Source organism: Manis javanica, unplaced genomic scaffold (assembly GCF_040802235.1).
Source record: "Manis javanica isolate MJ-LG unplaced genomic scaffold, MJ_LKY HiC_scaffold_25, whole genome shotgun sequence".
Classification (NCBI taxonomy): Eukaryota; Metazoa; Chordata; class Mammalia; order Pholidota; family Manidae; genus Manis; species Manis javanica.
The window spans coordinates 1795998-1815915 of NW_027332171.1; the positions used below are offsets into that span (position 1 = coordinate 1795998).

A 19918-nucleotide genomic window follows, 5' to 3' on the forward strand; every position below is an offset into this window, starting at 1 on the left:
TTTAATAAAATGCTGAAGTAGTAGGTAGATGCAAGATAAAGGTAGAAAACATAGTTTAGTGCTGTAAGAGAGCAAATGTAGATGATCAGGTGGGTGCCTGTAGACTAAGTGTTAATCCAAGCTAGACAAGGGCAATAAAACATCCACGGATGCAGAAGATTTCTCTTAAAACAGGGGGGTGAGGTTCTAAGCCTCACCTCTGTTGATCCCCAATTTCTCACCTGATGGCTCCCCTACGACTGTGCCTGTCTTTGGTTGTTCCTCCCTTGAAGAATCTTACCCGTCTCTGGCTAACCAGTCATCTTCCAGGGCCATACAGGGTAATGTAAAGTTGGTAAGTGAGAGAGAAGCCTTATTGTTTGAAAAGGTTAGCTTTCTACTTCTTTGCATATTGATGCCCTGTGGCTTCTATGCCCAGCATTTGTCTTGAGGTATCTTTACCACTTGGAGGAATTATGATTCTCGGTATACTCTATATGAGGCACGAATTCTATTTAAGGTTGTAATTAGGAAGGAAGAAGAAAAGCTATGGAAGTAGCAGATGGAAGATAACATGGGAAGATTGATTATTTCTTTGACATATCTTCTTGTAGAGTAACTTCAGCATGTATAGGTTTAAAACTACTAATTAAATTGTGTACACACTTTAACTTAATAGGAATACAGTTACATAACCAAAGCAGACCTATAATTACCAGCCACCTCCAGTGAAACCAAGAAAACCAGTTAGGCACCTTAGGCATTTGTGAAAACTTATCTATGATATGGTGGATATTGTCCAGCTGAACTTGAACAGTCTGTGAGAAATCAGACAAATTAAAACAACCCATTCCTGGGGACTGTTCACATCCCATATGTTCTTTTAACAGTAGATAGTCTGTAGTTGTAAGGTTTTGGAGCGCTACAACTTGCACTTCTCCTAATTCTTGGTTGAGTTCTGACAGTATAGATCCAGTCAAATTTGTTGTTTTACTGTATGCACAGGCCAGCTTAGATATCTCCTTCTTCATTCCAATGGCAAGTCCAGGAACCGGTGGGATGAATGCAGCTGCAACTGCAGCATCGCCTGGATCTTTGTTGAGGTTTCTTGATGATCATCTTCCGGTATGACTCTTCCAGAGAGTGCTGATGCTGGAAGTTCTTCTTCATATCGTATCTTAGTTCATTTTCTGGGTTGCCAAATTAGGCTTTGATACTCTGTATAAACACAAACAGACCCTTTGCCCACACTTTGATATTCCCTTTATACCATTGTGTAGAACTCATTGGAGGTCACAACACAGGAAATGCTTTTTTTTAAAAGAAAGGAATATTATCATAAAAATGTACCTCCATAGCCAATCATCTGACACCCTTTAAGTGATCAAAATTAAGGATATTTAAAGCATGCATTAATCATTGGTTTACAGTTATTTTTATCCTGTCAGGGAGTAATTCCCCTTTTATTACTTTTTTTTGTTATCATTAATCTACACTTACATGAAGAATATTATGTTTACTAGGCTCACCCCTCTACCAGGTCCCCCCTTTAAACCACTTTACAGTCACTGTTCATCAGCATAGCAAAATGTTGTAGAATCACTACTTGTCTTCTCTGTGTTGTACAGCTTTCCTCTTTCTCCCACCCCCCAACATTGTCTTTTTTTATTGTTTTGGAACTCTTTTTTTCCCAATTCAGCAACTGTGTTTCAAGGGTATTTTACTTAAGTGGATTTTTCTGCTGTAACCATATTTTAAATTGTTAAATAGTATTTTTTCTTTATGTTTTCTGTTTTGGTGTTATATTTCAGATAGATCATTCCCATCCCAAGATTACTTAAAAGCAAAATAAGTGTTTATCCTTCGCTATCAACTGAAATAATAACTTAAAAGGGAGTTCTAGTTTTATTGTATTTTCAATTTTTACTAATATTTCCATTTTTCCACAATTTCCGTGTGTTCTTATGATGCTTTTCTACTTCTACAAGAATTATAAATTGTTCATGTTTATTAAACTTTTTAGTATCTGAAAGTACAAGGCTTTTTATTTACTTCTTCAATTTTTATATTTAAACCTTTTTCATTTTTAAAAATTATAGTATAGTAGACATACACTATATTAGTTTCAGGTGTGCAGCATAGGGATACAATTTTATGCATTATGAAATCATACCACTGTAAATGTAGTTACCATTTGTCACCATACAGTTATTGACTCTATTCCCTATGCTGTACTTTTTATCCCATAAATTATTTATTATACAATTGGAAGTTTGTTCCTCTATCCCATCACCTATTTCATCCATTCCCCTACCCCAACCTTTTACGACAACCACCAGTTTGTTCTCTGTATTTATGGTCCATTCTGATTTGGGTTTTGCTTGTTTGCTCATTTCAAGTCCTTTTCCTTATTAATCTTTGTCAAAAATTTTCTTGGCTATTCTCAATGATTAACTCTTTCATTTCAAGGAAGGTCAGAAAATTTATGTATCATAACCAAGAGGTTATATCTATTGTGAATCTGTTACTAAGTTCTAACCAGCTGACTGTATCAACAAAAAAATATTAAAAAGAACTATGAAGAACTTGAGAATTGAAATTTTCCACATGGACTCTTTGTCTGCACCAAGACGTGTCATAGCGTGATGTTTCTTGTCAACTGACCCAAGTGGACTCAAACTCAAACAAGCCTGATATGAAGTCCTTCACTGGCTTGTATCTTCATGGCCCCAGGAGATTTACTTCTACCTGAGGTCTGAATGTATGTCTGCCTAGAAGTAATGATGCCTGACTGCCTAGAAGGCTGGTGATCTCTCAGGAAATTCGCTAAATGGATCCATAAAACTCTAGCAGCCCTGGCATTCCTATCCAGGGGTACAACTGTAATTCATGGTTACCTGTAATCAATTAATGATAATAATAGTAAACACCTATTGAAACAGTTGCTATGTAGTAGATTGAGTGCTGAGCATTTGCATGAATTTCCCTACAGCCCTCCCAGTAACATGATGTTTCAAGGCCTCTTATTGTTCTTATTTATTGTCAGTGGTATATCTTAGTGTGTTTAAGCCACAGGGGCAGGTACATAGAAAAGGAGGGTATCAGAACAAAATCTCCAAAATTTGAACATTGAACTGTAGTCCCATGCTATTGCTCAGGTAGAAAAACACCTTAAGTTAATAATATATTGAGGTCAGTAGTTAGCTATACTAGCCTCCCTTTGGTGTACTTTCTATGAAGACTTCCATAAGAACATTTATTCTATAACTTCTTTGGTCACACATGCTATGCCCTACAAAAATATTATCAGAGTTATAAATTGTGATATGATTTTCAGGCCAGTTAGGAGATGAAATATTCAATACATTTGCAAAAGTTGAGAAATTATTACAAACAAGGTAATCATTTTTCTCATGCATCATGGGATCAATTTTTAAAATTTATCAGGATGCCCATGTGGGACAGAAGGTCTATTACAAATTATTACACTATTATTATCAGAAAGTGCAGTTATATAATGAATAAACAGAAGTCTTGAGAAAACACTTTCATCAATGATCTCCATGTACAATAATCACAGATTTTCTAGTGTTTCTAAAAAATTCTCCATCAAGTGCTTAAATATGTCCTTCAGTTCTCATAGGAATTCATGCCTTAACTGAGAACCTGAAGCACTGAGCAGGTACTCGACAATGTGAGATGAAAAGCAGCAGTGTTTACAGCAAGACAGTGAGCATTTCCCTTTTTCTTGTGCTCCATGGAGGAAAAAACGGGCACTTAGGAGAATTGTAATGCTGCCATTTCCGTTGAGTCAGCGGTGCATTCTCTTGTCTCTTTTTTTGATCTCAGGAGAACTGAGGCTATGATTAGGAGACGAAATATTACAGAGATCACCCACTTCATCCTCTTGGGCTTCTCCGATTTTCCCAGAATCAAAGCAGTGCTCTTTGTTGTGTTCCTGGTGATCTACGTTACAACTCTGACTTGGAACCTGAGCATCATCATCTTAATAAGAATGGATTCCCACCTCCACACACCCATGTACTTCTTCCTCAGCAACCTGTCCTTCCTAGACATCAGCTATGTGACCTCCACAGCCCCCAAGATGCTGTCTGACTTTTTTCAGGAACAGCATACCATCACTCTAGTGGGTTGTGCTGTTCAGTACTTCTTCTTTTCAGCCACAGGACTGACTGAGACTTGTCTCATGACTGCCATGGCCTATGACCGCTATGCTGCCATTTGTAATCCACTTCTCTATTCATCAATCATGTCACCCACCCTCTGTGTTAGGATGGTGCTGGGCTCCTATATGGCTGGCCTCTCTGCTTCCCTATCCCAGTTGTGTGCCATTCTTCAGCTCCACTTCTGTGGTCCTAATGTCATCCACCACTTCTTCTGTGACATGCCCCAGTTGTTAGTCTTGTCCTGCACTGACACTTTCTTTGTTCGACTCTTGGCTGCTGTATTAATAATATTCTATGGAATAATAAATGTCGTGGTTATCATAGTATCCTATGGCTATATCATCATCTCCATCATGAAGATCACTACAGCTAAAGGCAGGTCCAAGGCTTTCAACACCTGTGCTTCTCACCTGACAGCGGTTTCCCTCTTCTATACCTCAGGTATGTTTGTCTATTTGAGGTCCAGCTCTGGTGGTTCTTCCAACTTTGACAGATTTGCATCAGTTTTTTACACAGTGATGATTCCCATGTTGAATCCCTTGATTTACAGTCTGAGGAACAAGGAAATCAAAGATGCCTTGAAGAGGTTGCAGAAGAAGGGAGGGTATTGCTAACTTAACAAATTCTGGTATTTTTGCAGATTCATCCTGTCAGAATCCTCTTAACCCACAATACTGAGGCCATGAATAGACTATAAGAAAATTCATACTGCCTTTGGACAGACAAGGATGATTTGACAGGTTCTATGGCCAAAGGAACAACATCTTACTCAAATCCAGGCAAAGACAATGAGTGTAATTCTTCGAGCTTCTCCAGTTTCCCCCTCCATGAAGAGAGGCTTCATTTATTAATATACCCTAAAATATAGATGAAACATTCAGATTCAGAAACTTCTATTTTTTTCTTTTGAGAATGAGGCCTGTTTAATGACAGCCTTCTGACTGTAAAGGCGAGATACCTGACAGAGGCCCAGGAATGTAGGAACACAGTCTCCCACATGTTCTGATGCAACATAATCCAGACATTATAGTGATCCATGCTTGCTGTGTGTTTCTGACCGGAATGGGAATGAACCATGGCAGATGAAGTGCCTTTGGACAAACAAAGCTATACAGTTGGCCTGGTTGTACCTCCTTGTAGGGAAAAGGAAGATTGCTTAGGTCTGTATTGGGGCAAACTCTGCCAATAAACAGAGCTTGAAGAGACTCTTAAGAGAGTTTGACTCCTCATAATGTGCTCAGATCATGGCCTGTTCAGGGAACATTGGAACAGTCAGTTGTCTTGCAAGGTTGCATGAAATCATAATAAATGAGGCTTTTATAATAATAGTTACAGAAGCTGTTTGTACTAGAGTATAAACAGGAGCCCTAGGGCCACACCATGAAGCCTCACACATGGAGGGGATGCTCTGCCTATCATCATTGTCCCAAAGTGGGTCAGGATGGCTGTTTTCATGGGCTTCCCAGCTGGTGCAACTCAGATGCTGCTGAGTGCATCTGGTGAAGATTTTTATTCTTAGTTGTATTTCCCATTTATCTGCTTGTCTTCATGCTTTGCAGTAAACGTTTCTTTCTTTAATGTATTATTGCATACAATCGCATTTCTGCCTTATCAGATCCTTTGAACCTTATCTTTGGCTAAACACTTCTGGAAACACCAATCTGAGACAGCTAATATTTTTCTAAGGCCTCTTTCAGAACTAACCATGTAACAATGCTTAAGCTCCATCCTCATCACCGCCAGCTGCCATCTAAGGAAGGAGGAGGTGACTTGAATCACAAAGAGGAGTGAAATGAAGAATGTGGTCCCTTCAGTGCCATTTACTTATGATTCCGATGATTTAGTTTCTTGGATCTAGTGTTTAATGAGGATTTCTCATGGGAGATGACACTCAAAATCCACGTCATAGCCAACAGCCATTTCTGTTATTGTGGGACTCAAACATCTCTCTTCCCCATTAAATCTAGAAATGTACCTTGGTTGACATAGCTGATGGTTCGCACTATCAAGTCACTTCTGATATTTCAGTATCTGTTCATTTTTGGTAGGAGGAGACCTATGGGAAATATCATTGTGGTAATAGAGTTACTGCATATTCAGTGTTGCTGAACTAAGAATAAATATGACAAACTGTATATGTTCTTTCCTGTCATCTGTGTTTGGCATTTCTTGTCCTAGAGATTTATGGTTGTATGAGGTGATAATGAATGGAGTAGAATGGTTAGAGTTCATTTAGTACTGATATTTTCCAGAAACCCTCAAGGCTCAGGAGAGGAAATAGTAATGGGATATGTATCATTCGCAGATCTAGGCAATTTCCTCTGTCTGAGGAAGGACACACAACTTTGGGTGATTGTAGTCTGGTTAAAAAAACCTGGAACATGTACAATGATACTTGCTATTAATTTGCCAGATTGGCCAGGCATGAACAAACTGACACAGAACAGATGTCATTACTTTTACATATTATCCTTGGAGATTCATTGGATTCTTACTGTTGTTTTGGGATCTCAGATCTGATGGGCCACATGAATAGCTCTGTTTAATGAAGGACTGTAAGTGAAGAGGTGTTTGAAGGCTTTTCCAAGTCTTCCATGAGACTCCACATGGGCAGGGTCGAAAGAGTGGAATTATTGATCCTCTGGGAAAGTTTGTGAGGGCTTTCCTCCTGACAAGGAAAGAATGTGGTATGAATAAAGGATGTGTGGTCCCTGTGCATGCATAGGCATGCTTTTTGAAGGATTTCTCTTTAAAATGTGTGAGAATGTGTGAGAAACCTGTTTCTAAGCGGCCATGAGGACTTTCTCGGGAGATAGACCTCTGTTAGGTTTATAATACAGTGTCGTTGATTCTAATCACTATGCTGTGCATTCAGTGTCCAGATTTATTCATCTTCTAGTTGCAAGTTAATACCGTTTCATAACATCTCCTCAAGGGTTCTGTCCCCCAGCCCCAGGTAACCACAATTCTACTCTCTATTTCTTTGAATTTGACTTTTAAGAGATTCCACAAATAAGTGACATCATACAGTATTTGCCTTTTTCTGGTTTTATTGCACTTAGCATAATGATCCCAAATTCCATCCATATTGTCACAAATGGTAGCATTTCCTTTGCTCTTGTGGTTCAATTATATTCCACTGTTAGTGTATGCCATGACTTCTTCACCCATTCACACACTGATGGACACTTTTTTTCCGTATCTTGGCTATTGTGAGTAATGCTGCAGTAAACATGGGAGTGCAGATATCTTTCTGATATCATTTTTTCATATGCAGTGGCCATATACACAGACGTGGTATTGTTGGACTGTATGGTTGTACCATTGTAAAAGTTGAATTAACCTCCATGCTAATAGTGACTTAAACCATTTACATTCTCATCACAAAGTGTACATCACCAACCCATGTTATCTCTTGTCTTCTTGATGTTGGCCATTCTAACAAGTGTGAGGTGATATCTCATTTTGTTTATCCTTTAATTTTGCATTTCTCTGATTATTAGTGATGTTGAGCACCTTTTCATATACTTGTCGGCCATTTGGATGTCTTCTTGTAAAAATGTCTGTTCAGTTTCTCTGTCCATCCTTTATTTGGTTTGTTTGTTGTATTATTATTGAGTTGTTTGAGTTTTTTGTATATATTGGCTATCAATGCCTTGTCTGATATATGGTTTGCAGATATTTTCTGCCATTCTCCAGGTTGTCTTTTCATGTTGTTTCTTTTCTGTGCAGGAACATTTTAATTTGATGTCCCACTTGCTGAATTTTGCTTTTGTCGCTTGTTTCTTTTTTGGTGCCATATCCTAAAAAATTATTGCCAAGGTCAATTTCAAGGAGTTCTTTCTCTGTCTTTTCTTCTAGGAATTTTATGCTTTAGGTGTTTCTTTCAAATATTTAATATATTTATGGTTATTGTTTGTGACTGGTGGAAGATGGTGGTCCAATTTCATTATCATGCATGCTTATCCAGTTTTCCAACACCATTTGTTTAAGAGACTACTCTTTCTCCATTGAGTATTTTTGCCTTTCTATTCAAACACTGTTGGACTACACATGCAGGGGTTGACTGTTCGACTCCCTATTTGTTACACTGGGTTATATGTCTATGTTTAAGGTAGGTCATATTGTTTTGATTAGCAAAGCTTTGTAGGACGGTTTTAAATCAGAAGTGTGATGCTTCCAGGTTTGTTCTTTTTCAGAATTGCTTTGGTATTGAGTGTCCTTTGTCGTTTCATGCAAAGTTTAGTATTGTGTTTTCTGTTCTTGTGAATGATGCCATTAGAATTTTCATAGAGATGATGTTGAATGTATAGTTGTTTTTCAGTACTGTGAGTACTTGACAATTATTAACTTAGTTTTGTGATTGCTGCTTAGAAGGTACATTACTCGTCAGCCTGGCTCTTTGGGTCACTGGGGCTTACACTCTTGTGTTCCTGAGGTCTGTAGCCCACAAAGAAACAATTGTTAACTACCATCCCCAGGGATTAGTGCAGAGGGCAAAGAAGGAAACACCCAACCCCAGTATTTCTCCAAAAGAAACCTATGTACATACTTTCAAAATGCGTCCTGAGTGTCTGGTCCCAATTACCCTGCATGTAGCTGTTGAATGGGATTCTTCCTTTGGGTCAGTGACAGTTCTTGTTATGCCATAACTATAAGGAGCTACTAAGAGGAATGAAGGCTGCTGGACACCACAAAGGATTGAGAGATAATCATGAGGTTGGGCCCAGATGGACAAGATACCCCTTGCAGAGTAGGAGAGGTGGCTATTTTATTTAAGGCACATAAACCAATACAGAGAATCTAGAAGAATTAAGAAATTGAGACACATGTTCCAAACAAAAGAACAAAATAAAAATCTAGAAATAGACCTTATTGAAATAGGGATAAGGAATTCCATTTCTGGTGATAAAGATATCCACCAAGGTTAGGAGAATAATGCATGAACAAAATGAGTTTCAATAAATAGCTGCAAAATATAAGAAATTATCAAATAGAAATCACAGAGATTCAGAAAATATAATGAAAATTCAAAGTGGATATTCAATCGCACACTAGAGGAAATATAAAAAAGGATCAGTTATATTGAAGATAGGTCAGTGCAAGTAATACAATCAGAAAAGCGAAAAGAATGAAGACTGAACAAAATGAAGATAGCTTCAAGGATTTATACAGATCAATATTTGCATTATGGAAGTCCCAGAAGATGATGAGACAGAGAGAGAGAGAGAGAGAGAGAGAGAGAGAGAGAGAGAGAGAGAGAGAGAGAAAGAGAACGCTTGCAAAGCATTTTCAAGAAATAATGGCTTACTATTTCCTTAACTGAGGAAAAAAGCAGACATCCAGATCTAGGAATCCCAGATGATTCCAAATAATGTGAATCCAAAGAGAACCATACTCAGATATCTTATGGATAAGATATCTTACAGAGAAGTAAAGTTTAGATACTCAAATATTGTCATTGTAGTGGTATATCACTTACAAATCTAGTAAGAAGATTGAAAGGCATAAGTAGAAAAATAACTATAACTACAATCATTTGTTAGTGGATACACAAGACAAAAAAGATATAAATTTATGCATCAAAAACATAAAATGTGGAGGTAGGAGGGTAGGTATGTAGTGTTAGAACTCTGGGAGCCTGAGACTCCTGTCACTAGTGGAGGGCCAGCAGGCTCCATTGGTTCCTCTGAGACCCAGCACAGTGCTGGCATTTAAACAATTTACCAGTATTGGGAAATGTGCCAAAGGGTCAGTGGCTGGAGGGAGGTCTCTTCAAGGAGAAAGGGCAGGTGGATGATGCTTCCCCAGCCCTCCCTAAGCCCAAGTGTTCAGGCATTCATGGGAACCAGCTCCAAACATGCCATTTCCCTCACTGGCAGCTCAGCCCTTAGTCGCCCGCCCCTGTGACCTGCACTGCCTACACAAAAGATGTAGATTATTATATTGTCTTTAAAGTGTGGAGGATGAAGAAGAATAAAAAGTAGTACACTTAGATTGTATTTGAAATAGATTGACCATAACTTAGTATATAATTTTATATATGTAGGAAACTATCAATGAACCTTATGGTAACCACAAACCTAAAGCCTATAATAGGTACAAAAAAATTTAAAAAATAAATGTAAGCATAACACTAAAGATAACCATCAAATTAGGAGAACAGTATAAGAGAGGGAGAAAGGAACAGAGAAGAACTAAAAAAAACCAACCGGAAACCAGTTAATAAAATGGCAGACAGTAATTATCTATCAATAATTACCTTAAATGTAAATGGACTGAATACATCAACAAAACACATAGAGTTGCACAATACATAAAGAAACAAGACCCATTCCAATGCTGCCTACCAGAGACTCATTTCAGACCCACAGACATACACAGAATGAGCGTCACGGGGTAGAAAAGATATTTCATGGAAATAATAGGGAGAAATAACCCCAGGAGTACCAGTACTTGTATCAGACAAAACAGATTTCAAAAGAAAGAAAGTAAGAAGAGACAAAGAAGGTCATTACATGATGATAAAAAGATCAGTCCATCAAGAGAATGTAACTATTATAAATATCTGGGCACACAACATAGGACCACCTAAATATGTGAAACAAATACTAACAGAACTAAAGAAAGAAACAGACCACAAGTCAATCATATTAGGGGACTTTAACATACCACTTACATCAATGGACATGTAAATGAGACAAAAAATAAATAAGGAAACAGAGGCATTAAATAACACATCGTATCAGATAGACTAAATTGTTACATACTGAACATTCCACCCAAAAACAGCAGGATACAAAATTTTCTGAAGTGTACATGGAACATTCTCCAGAGTAGACCACATATTAAGACACAGAAAGACCATATAGGTAGATCACATATTAAGACACATACAACAAATAATTTAAAAAATACTGCAAACGTGTTAAGCATATTTTTAGATCACAATGGTATGAAACTAGAAATAAATTACATGAAGAAAACAAACCCACAAACACATGGAGGCTAAACAACAATGTTTCCATATAATCAATGGACCAGTGAACAAATTAAAACAGAAATCAAGCAATATATGGGTACCAATGAAAACAAAAATTCAACAGTCCAAAATTTGTGGGATACCACAAAAGTGGTTCTATGAGAGAACTACATGGCAATACAGGCCTACCTCAAGAAATGAGAACAATCCCAAATAAGCAGTATAAACTCAGAGTTAAAGAAACTAGAAAAAGAAGCACAAATGAGTCCTAAAGTCAGTAAAAGGAGGGACATAAAAAGATCAGAGCAGAAATGAATAAAATGGAGAAAAATGAAACAATAGAAAAGTCCATGAAACCAAGACCTGGTTCTTTGTGAAGATGAAGAAAATAGACAAACTCCTTCCCAGACTTATGAATGAAAAAAGAGAGGGGACACAAACAAAATCTGAAACAGGAAAGGAATAGTTACAACTAGCACCTCAGAAACATAAGAAATGATTAGAGAATTCTATGAAAAATTATATGAGAACAAATTGGACAACCTAGATCAAACAGACAAATCCTTAATAAAGTACAAACTTCCAAGATTGACCCAGGAAGAAGCACAAAATCTGAACAAACTGATTGCCAATGATGAACGTAAACTGGTAATCAAAAAACTCCCAAGAAACAGAAGGCCATTATCAGATGGCTTCACAGCTGAATTCTACCCAACATTTAAAGAAGAGCTAATACCCATCCTTCTTAAAGTATTCCAATAAATGGAAGAGGAGGGAATACTTCCAAACTCATTCTATGATTCCAGCATCATTCTAATACCACAACCAGGCAAAGACACTAGCAAAAAAAAAAATTATAGATTGATAACCCTGATGAACATAGATGCAAAAATCCTCAACAAAATATTAGCAAACAGAACTCAAAAGTACATCAAAAGGATCATCCATCCTGACCAAGAGGGATTTATTGCAGAGATGCAAGGGTGGGACAGTACTGGTAAATCAATCAATTGCTACACCACATTAACCAAAAGAAGGATAAAAATCACATGATCATCTTAATAGATGCTGAAAAAGCATTGGACAAAATTCAACATCCATTCATGATAAAAACTCTCAACAAAATGGGTATGGAACATACACACCTCAATGTAATAAAGGTGCTATATAACAAACCCACAGCCAACACCATACTCAACAGTGAAAAGCTGGAAGCTTTTCATCTAAGATCAGAAACAAAACAAGAATGTCCACTCTCCTCACTTTCATTCAACGTAGTACTGGAGGTCCTGGCCATGGCAATAAGATAACACAAAGAGATAAAACATATTCAAACTGTTAAGGAACAAGTTAAACTGTCACTTTTTTCAGACAACATGATATTATACATAGAAAACCCCACGACTCCACCGAAACACTATTAGAATGAATAACTAGATTCAGCAAAGTTGCACAATACAAAATTAATACACAGAAATCTGTTGCATTATTGTATACTAAGAGTGAGCTGGCAGAAAGAGAAATCTGGAAAACAATTCCACTTATGATTACATCATAAAGAATAAAATACCTAGGAATAAGCCCAACTAAGGAGGTGAAAGACCTGTGCTCTGAAAACTATAGACACTGATGAAAGAAATTGAAGACACAAATCAATGGAAATACATGCCTTGCTCATGGATAGGAAAAATTCATCCTGTCAAAATAGCCATCCTGCTCAATGCAATTTACAGATTCAATGCAATCCCTATCTAAATGTCAATGGCATTTTTTAATAAACTACAGCAAATAATCCTAAAATTCATGTGAAACCACAAATGACTCCAAATCAGCAAGACAATAGTGAGAAAGAAAAACAACGTTCGAGTATTGCGCTCCCTGACTTCAAGGTATACTACAAAGCTACAGTAATCAAAACAGTATGGTACTGGCACAAGAACAGGGTCATACATCAACGGACCAGAAAAGAAAGCCCAGAAATAACCCCATGCATATGTGGTCAGTTAATGTATGATATAGGAGCCATGAATATATAATGAGGAAAAGACAGCCTCTTCAAACTGGTGTTGGGAAACCTGGACAGCTATGAGAACGAGAATGAAACTGGATTACTGTCTGACTCCTTTCACAAAAGTAAACTTGAAATGGATTCAAGATCTAAATATAAGACATGAGACCTAAAACTCTTAGAAGAAATCATAAGCAAAAGTCTCTTGAGAATAAACATGAGCAATTATTGTCTGGACCCATCTCCCAAGGCAAGGGAAACAAAAGCAGAAGTGGACAAGTGGGACTACATCAAACTAAAAAGCTTCTGTACAGCAAAGGATGCCAGTAATAAATAAAAAGGCAACCTACATCATGGGAGAATATATTCATAAATGATTTATCTGATGAGTTAACATCCAAAATATATAGAGAATTCGTATGATTCAGCTCCAAAATAATAATAATAATAATAATAACTTAATAAATGGGCAGAGACCTGAGCAGACCTTTTCCTAAAGAAGAAATACAGATGGCCAATAAACACATGAAAAGATTCTCTATATCCCTAATTATCATGGAAATGCAAAGGAAAAACACAATGAAATATCACCTTACCCCAGTTACAATGGCCGCTATCCAAATACAAGAAATAATAAGTGTCGGCAAGGATGTGGAGAAAAGGGAACAGTCCTACAGTGTTGGTGGGAATGTCAATTGGGGCAGCCACTGTGGAAGGCAATATGTAGGTTCCTCAAAAAACTAAAAACAGAAATACCACATGACCCAGTAACCCCACTTCTAAGAATTTACCCAAAGGAAACAAAATATCTGATTTTCAATAGATGAATATAATTAAAAGAGGAAGTGGTACATGTATACAGTGCAATATTATTCAGCCATAAAAAGAAGAAATCCTGTTGTTTGTGACAACATAGATCGATCTAAAGGGTATTATGCTAGGTGAAATAAGCTAGGTGGAGAGTGAAATATACCATATGATTTCACTTACATATGGAATCTAAAAAAAACAAAGTGGACAAAATAGCAGTAGACTCTTAGACACTGAGAAATGACTGGTGGTTACCATGGGAGAGTTTGTGGGATGGGGTGGGTGAGGAAGATAAAGAGACACAGAATCTCAGTCATAATATAAGTTTGTCACAGGGCTGGAAGTGCAGCATAGAGAATATAGTCAGTGGTTCTTTAACATCTTTCTATGTTGACAAGTAGTACCTGCACTAGTTAGGGTGAGTGTTTAGTAATATGTGTAACTGTTGAATCATTGTGATATATATTTGAAACCAATATAATGTTGTATATTAACTATTTTTCAATTAAAAAAGAAAGTGATAAAGAAGGCACCCCATTTACCTCAGTAGGAATGATATTTGGGCAGGGGTTTTGACTTCTATAAGGAAGACGGGTCAAAATATATGTGACCTTGTACACGTCTCAAAAATAGCTGGTAGAGAGGAAGGGAAAATGTGGCTTCCTTGATTCCTGGTGCCACTTTTTTTTTACCTGGGACCCACATGTGATCTGCCTTAGTGCCACTACATTTAATTCAGTGTAAAAAGTCATTTCCATGATAGACTCAAGTAGATAAAATCCTAGATTTTGAGAATAGAGGTTCTGACAAATGTCACATTAGAGAAACCACTAGAAGCTAGGAAGCCATACAGAGTCTTTTCTTCACTGATTTTCTTGATTGAGTTTTGCTGTTAAATGTGTTTATACTTTAATACAAATAAAATAATGTATAAAATTAAATGTCCAGATTAAAAATAATTTAAGAGGAAACACCTTATACCTTTAATCCAGAACAGAGATAGAGAGAGAGCATTAGTGAGAGAGGGAGGAGAGATGGAGATTGCTCTGTTTAGCCCTGAGTAGCCTGCTTCTCTCCTCCTTACTGCTTGAGCCTCCTTGTGGAGTGAATTGTGAAGAAGAGATGGGAGAGAGCAATGGTGGAAGGAAGCGGACATTTTTAAAGGTTGGGGAGATTTTCAGAGCTAGAAAGAAGGTAAAATCGCCACGTTCTGGGCACAGATGGGCCTGGAGCTGCTCCTAGTAGCTTCCCTCAGAAATGATGACTTTGTGGTGAGTCTAAGGAGGGGGGGACCTGAGTCCCAGAAAACTGAACCTCTGTGTTCCTTTTTAGAGCTTCAAGCTTTTCTTTGCTTCTCTCATTTTTATTTTATTTTTTGTTTTTTACTTGTGGTGTGATTGGCATACAACATTATATCCATTTTAGGTGTACGGTATGATTCGGTATTTATATATTACCAAATGAACATCACAGGAAATCTAGTTAACTTTGGTCACCATACACAGTTACAGAATTATTTCTCCCTGGGGTGAGAACATTCAAGATGTAATTGGCTGCCCCAATTGACATTCCCACCAACACTGTAGGACTGTTCCCTTTTCTCCACATCCTCAGCAACTTTCAAATATGCAATAGAGTATTACTAAGTGTAGTCATCATGCTGTATATTATATCCCCATGACTTATTTATTTATTTATTTGTTTTTATTTTGGTATCATCAATCTACAATTACATGAGCAACATTATGGTTACTAGACTGCCCGCATCATCAAGTCCCCACCACATACTCCATTACAGTCACTGTCCATCAGCCTAGTAAGATGCTGTAGAATCACTAGTTGCCTTCTCTGTGTTGTACAGCCTTCCCTGTGCCCCACCCCTATGTTATGTCTGCTAATCATAATACCCCCTTTTCCCCCTTGTCCCTCCCTTCCCACCCATCCTCCCCAGTCCCTTTCCCTTTGGCAAATGTTAGTCCTTCTTGGGTTCTGTGAGTGTGTTGCTGTTTTGTTCCTTCAGTTTTTGCTTTGTTCTTATGCTCCACAGATAAGTGAAATCATTTGATACTTGCTTTTTTTCCACCGGGCTTATGTAACTGAGCATAATACCCTCCATGTTGTTGCAAATGGTAGGATTTTTTTTCTCATGGCTGAATAATATTCCATTGTGTATATGTACTACATCTTCTTTATTCATTCATCCATTGATGGACACTTAGGTTGCTTCCATTTCTTGACTATTGTAAATACTGCTGCGATAAATGTAGGGGTGCATATGTCTTTTTCAAAGTGGCTGCTGCATTCGTAGGGTAAATTCCTAGGAGTGGAATTCCTGGGTCAAATGGTATTTCTATTTTGAGTTTTTTGAGGAACTCCATACTGTTTTCCACAATGGTCGAACTAATTTACATTCCCACCAGCAGTATTGGAGGCTTCACCTTTCTACACACATCCTCGCCAACATTTGTTGTTGTTTGTCTTTTGGATGGTAGCCATCCTTACCGGTGTGAGGTAATATCACATTTGTGGTTTTAATTTTGCAGTTCAAACATAATTAGTGATGTGGAACATCTTTTCATGTGCCTGTTGGCCATCTGAATTTCTTCTTTGGAGAAGTGTCTGTTCAGGTCCTCTGCCCATTTTTTAATTGGCTTATTTGGTTTTTGTTTGTTGAGGTGCATGAGCTCTTTATATATTTTGGATGTCAACCCTTTATCGAATCTGTCATTTATGAATTTATTCTTCCATACTTTAGGATGTCTTTTTGTTCTACTGATAGTGTCCTGTTCTGTACAGAAGCTTTTCAACTTGATATAGTACCACTTGTTCAGTTTTGCTTTTGTTTCTCTTGCCCGGGGAGATATGTTCATGAAGTTACTCATGTTTATGTCCAAGAGATTTTTGCCTATGTTTTTCTCTAAGAGTTTTATAGCTTCATGATATACATTGAGGTCTTTGATCCATTTTGAATTTACTTTTGTGTATGGGGTTAGAAATGATACAGTTTCATTCTCTTGTATGTAGCTGTCCAGTTTTGAAAACACCAGCTTTTGAAGAGGCTGTCATTTCCCCATTGTATGACCATGGCTCCTTTATTGTGTATTAACTGACCATATATGTGTGGGTTTATATGTGGGTTCTCTAGTCTGTTCCATTGGTCTATGAGTCTGTTCTTGTGCATGTACCAAATTGTCTTGGTTACTGTGGCTTTGTAATAGAGCATGAAGTCAGGGAGCATAATAACCCCCACTTTATTCTTCCTTCTCAGGATTGCTTTGCCTCTGCAGGGTCTTTTGTGTTTCCATATGAATTTTAGAACTATTTGTTCCAGTTCATTGAAGAATGCTGTTGGTATTTTGATAGGGATTGCATTGAATCTGTAGATTGCTTTAGTCAGGATGGTCATTTTGACAATATTAATTCTTCCTAGCCAAGAGCATGGGATGAGTCTCCATTTGTTAGTGTCCTTTTTAATTTCTCTTAGGAATGTCTTATAGTTTTCAGGGTGTAGGTCTTTCAGTTCCTTGGTTAGGTTTATTCCTAGGTATTTTATTCTTTTTGATGCAATTGTGTATGGAATTATTTTCCTAATTTCTCTTTCTGCTAGCTCATCGTTAGTGTATAGGAAAGCAACAGATTTCTTTGTATTAATTTTGTATCCTACAACGTTCTGAATTCAGACATTAGCTCTTGTAGTTTTGGAGTGGATTCTTTAGGATTTTTTTATGTACAATATCATGTCATCTGCAAATAGTGATAGTTTGACTTCTTCTCTACCAATCTGGATGCCTTGTATTTCTTTGTTTTGTCTTATTGTCATAGCTAGGACCTCCAGTACTATGTTGAATAACAGTGGGGAGAGTGGGCATCCCTGTCTTGTATCTGATCTTAGGTGAAAAGCTTTCAGCTTCTCTCTGTTAAGTATGATGTAGGCTGTGGGTTTGTTATACATGGCCTTTATTATGTTGAGGTACTTGCCCTCTACATCCATTTTGTTGAGAGTTTTTATTATGATTGGATGTTGAATTTTGTCGAATGCTTTTTCAGCATCTATGGAGATGATCATGTGGTTTTTGTCCTTTTTGTTGATGTGATGGATGATGTTGATGGATTTTTGAATGTTGTACCATCCTTGCATCCCTGAGATGAATCCCACTTGATCATGGTGTATGATCCTCTTGATGTATTTTTGAATTCGGTTTGCTATTATTTTCTTGAGTATTTTTGCATCTATGTTCATCAGGGATAGTGGTCTATTTCTTTCTTGGTCAGTCTTGGAAGGTTGTATTTTTCTAGGAAGTTATCAATATCTCAAAGGTTTTCCAATTTGTTAGCATGTAGATTTTCATAGTATTCTCTAATAATTCTTTGTATTTCTGTGGGGGCCGTCATGATTTTTCCTTTCTCAATTCTGATTCTGTTTATGTGTGTAGATTCTCTTTTTCTCTTAATAAGTCTGCCTAGGGGTTTATCTATTTTGCTAATTTTTTTAAAGAACCAGCTCTTGGTTTATTGATTTTTTCTATTGTTTTATTCTTCTCAGTTCTTCTCTGATCTTTACTGTGTCCCTCCTTCTGCTGACCTTGGGCCTCATTTGTTTTTCTTTTTCCAGTTTCAATAATTGTGAGTTTAGACAATTCATTTGAGATTGTTCTTCCTTCTTTAAATAGGGATGAATTGCTACATATTTTCCTCTTAGAACTGACTTCTCTGCATCCCACGGAAGTTGGGGCTTTGTGCTGTTGTTGTCATTTGTCTCCACATATTGCTTGATCTGTGTTTTAATTTGGTCATTGATATATTGATTATTTAGGAGCATGTTGTTGAGCCTCCATATGTTTGTGAACCTTTCATATCCTTTTTACAATTATTTCTAGTTTTATACCTGTGTGATCTGAGAAGCTGGTTGGTAGAATTTCAATCTTTTTGAGTTTACTGCGGCTCTTTTTGTGCCCTAGTATGTGATCTACTCTTGTAAATACTCCATGTATTTTGAGAAGAATGTGTGTTCTGCTGCTTTTGGGTGTACAGTTCTCTATATGTATGTTAGGTCCATCTGTTCTATTGCATTGTTCAGTACCTCTGTGTCCTTACTTATTTTCTGTCTGGTTTGATCTGTCCTTTAGGGTGAGTGATGTATTGAAGTCTCTGAAAATGAATGCATTGCAATCTATTTCCTCCTTTAGTTCTGTTAGTATTTGTTTCATATATGTTGGTGCTCCTGTGTTGGGTGCATATATATTTACAATGGTTACATCCTCTTGTTGGACTGCCCTTTTTATCATTATGTAATGTCCCTCCTTGTCTCTTGTGACTTTCTTTGTTTTGAAGTCTATTTTGTCTGATACAAGTACTGCAACACCTGCTTTTCTCTCCCTATTGGTTGCATGAACCAACTTTTTCCATCCCTTCACTTTTAGTCTGGGTATATCTTTGGGATTGAGCTGAGTCACTTGTAAGCTGCATATAGATGGATCTTGCTTGTTTTTATCCATTCTATCACTCTGTGTATTTTGACTGATGCATTTAGTCCATTTACATTTAGGGTGATTATCAATAGATATGTACTTATTGATATTACAGGCTTTGGATTCATGGTTTCCAAAGGTTCAAGGGTAGCTTCTTTCTATCTAACCATTTAACTTAACTGTCTTATTAAGCTATTATAAACACAGACTGATGATTATTTATTTCTCTCCCTTTTTATTCTTCCTTCTCCATTCTTTATATGCTAGGTTTTTTATTCTGTACTCTTTTGTGTTTCCTTTACCTGCTTTTTGGATAGTTGATTTTATTTTTTGTGTTCAGTCAGTATCTGGTTGTTCTGTTTTCTTTGCTGTGATTTAATTTTCTCTGGTGACATCTATTTAGCCTCAGCAGTGCTTCCGTCTAGAGAACTCCCTTTAAAATACCCTGTAGAAGTGGTTTGTGGGATGCAAATTCCCTCAACTT

General features: G+C 37.2%; 1 protein-coding gene across 1 annotated transcript; it reads left to right on the forward strand.

Annotated features, from left to right (window-relative positions):
* The first annotated feature begins 3841 nt into the window (after positions 1-3841).
* Positions 3842-4780, forward strand: LOC140847611 (olfactory receptor 5AN1-like). The gene has a single exon (XM_073228324.1). It carries the CDS (start codon positions 3842-3844, stop codon positions 4778-4780), a length of 939 nt encoding a protein of 312 aa, XP_073084425.1.
* The last annotated feature ends 15138 nt before the right edge of the window (positions 4781-19918 follow it).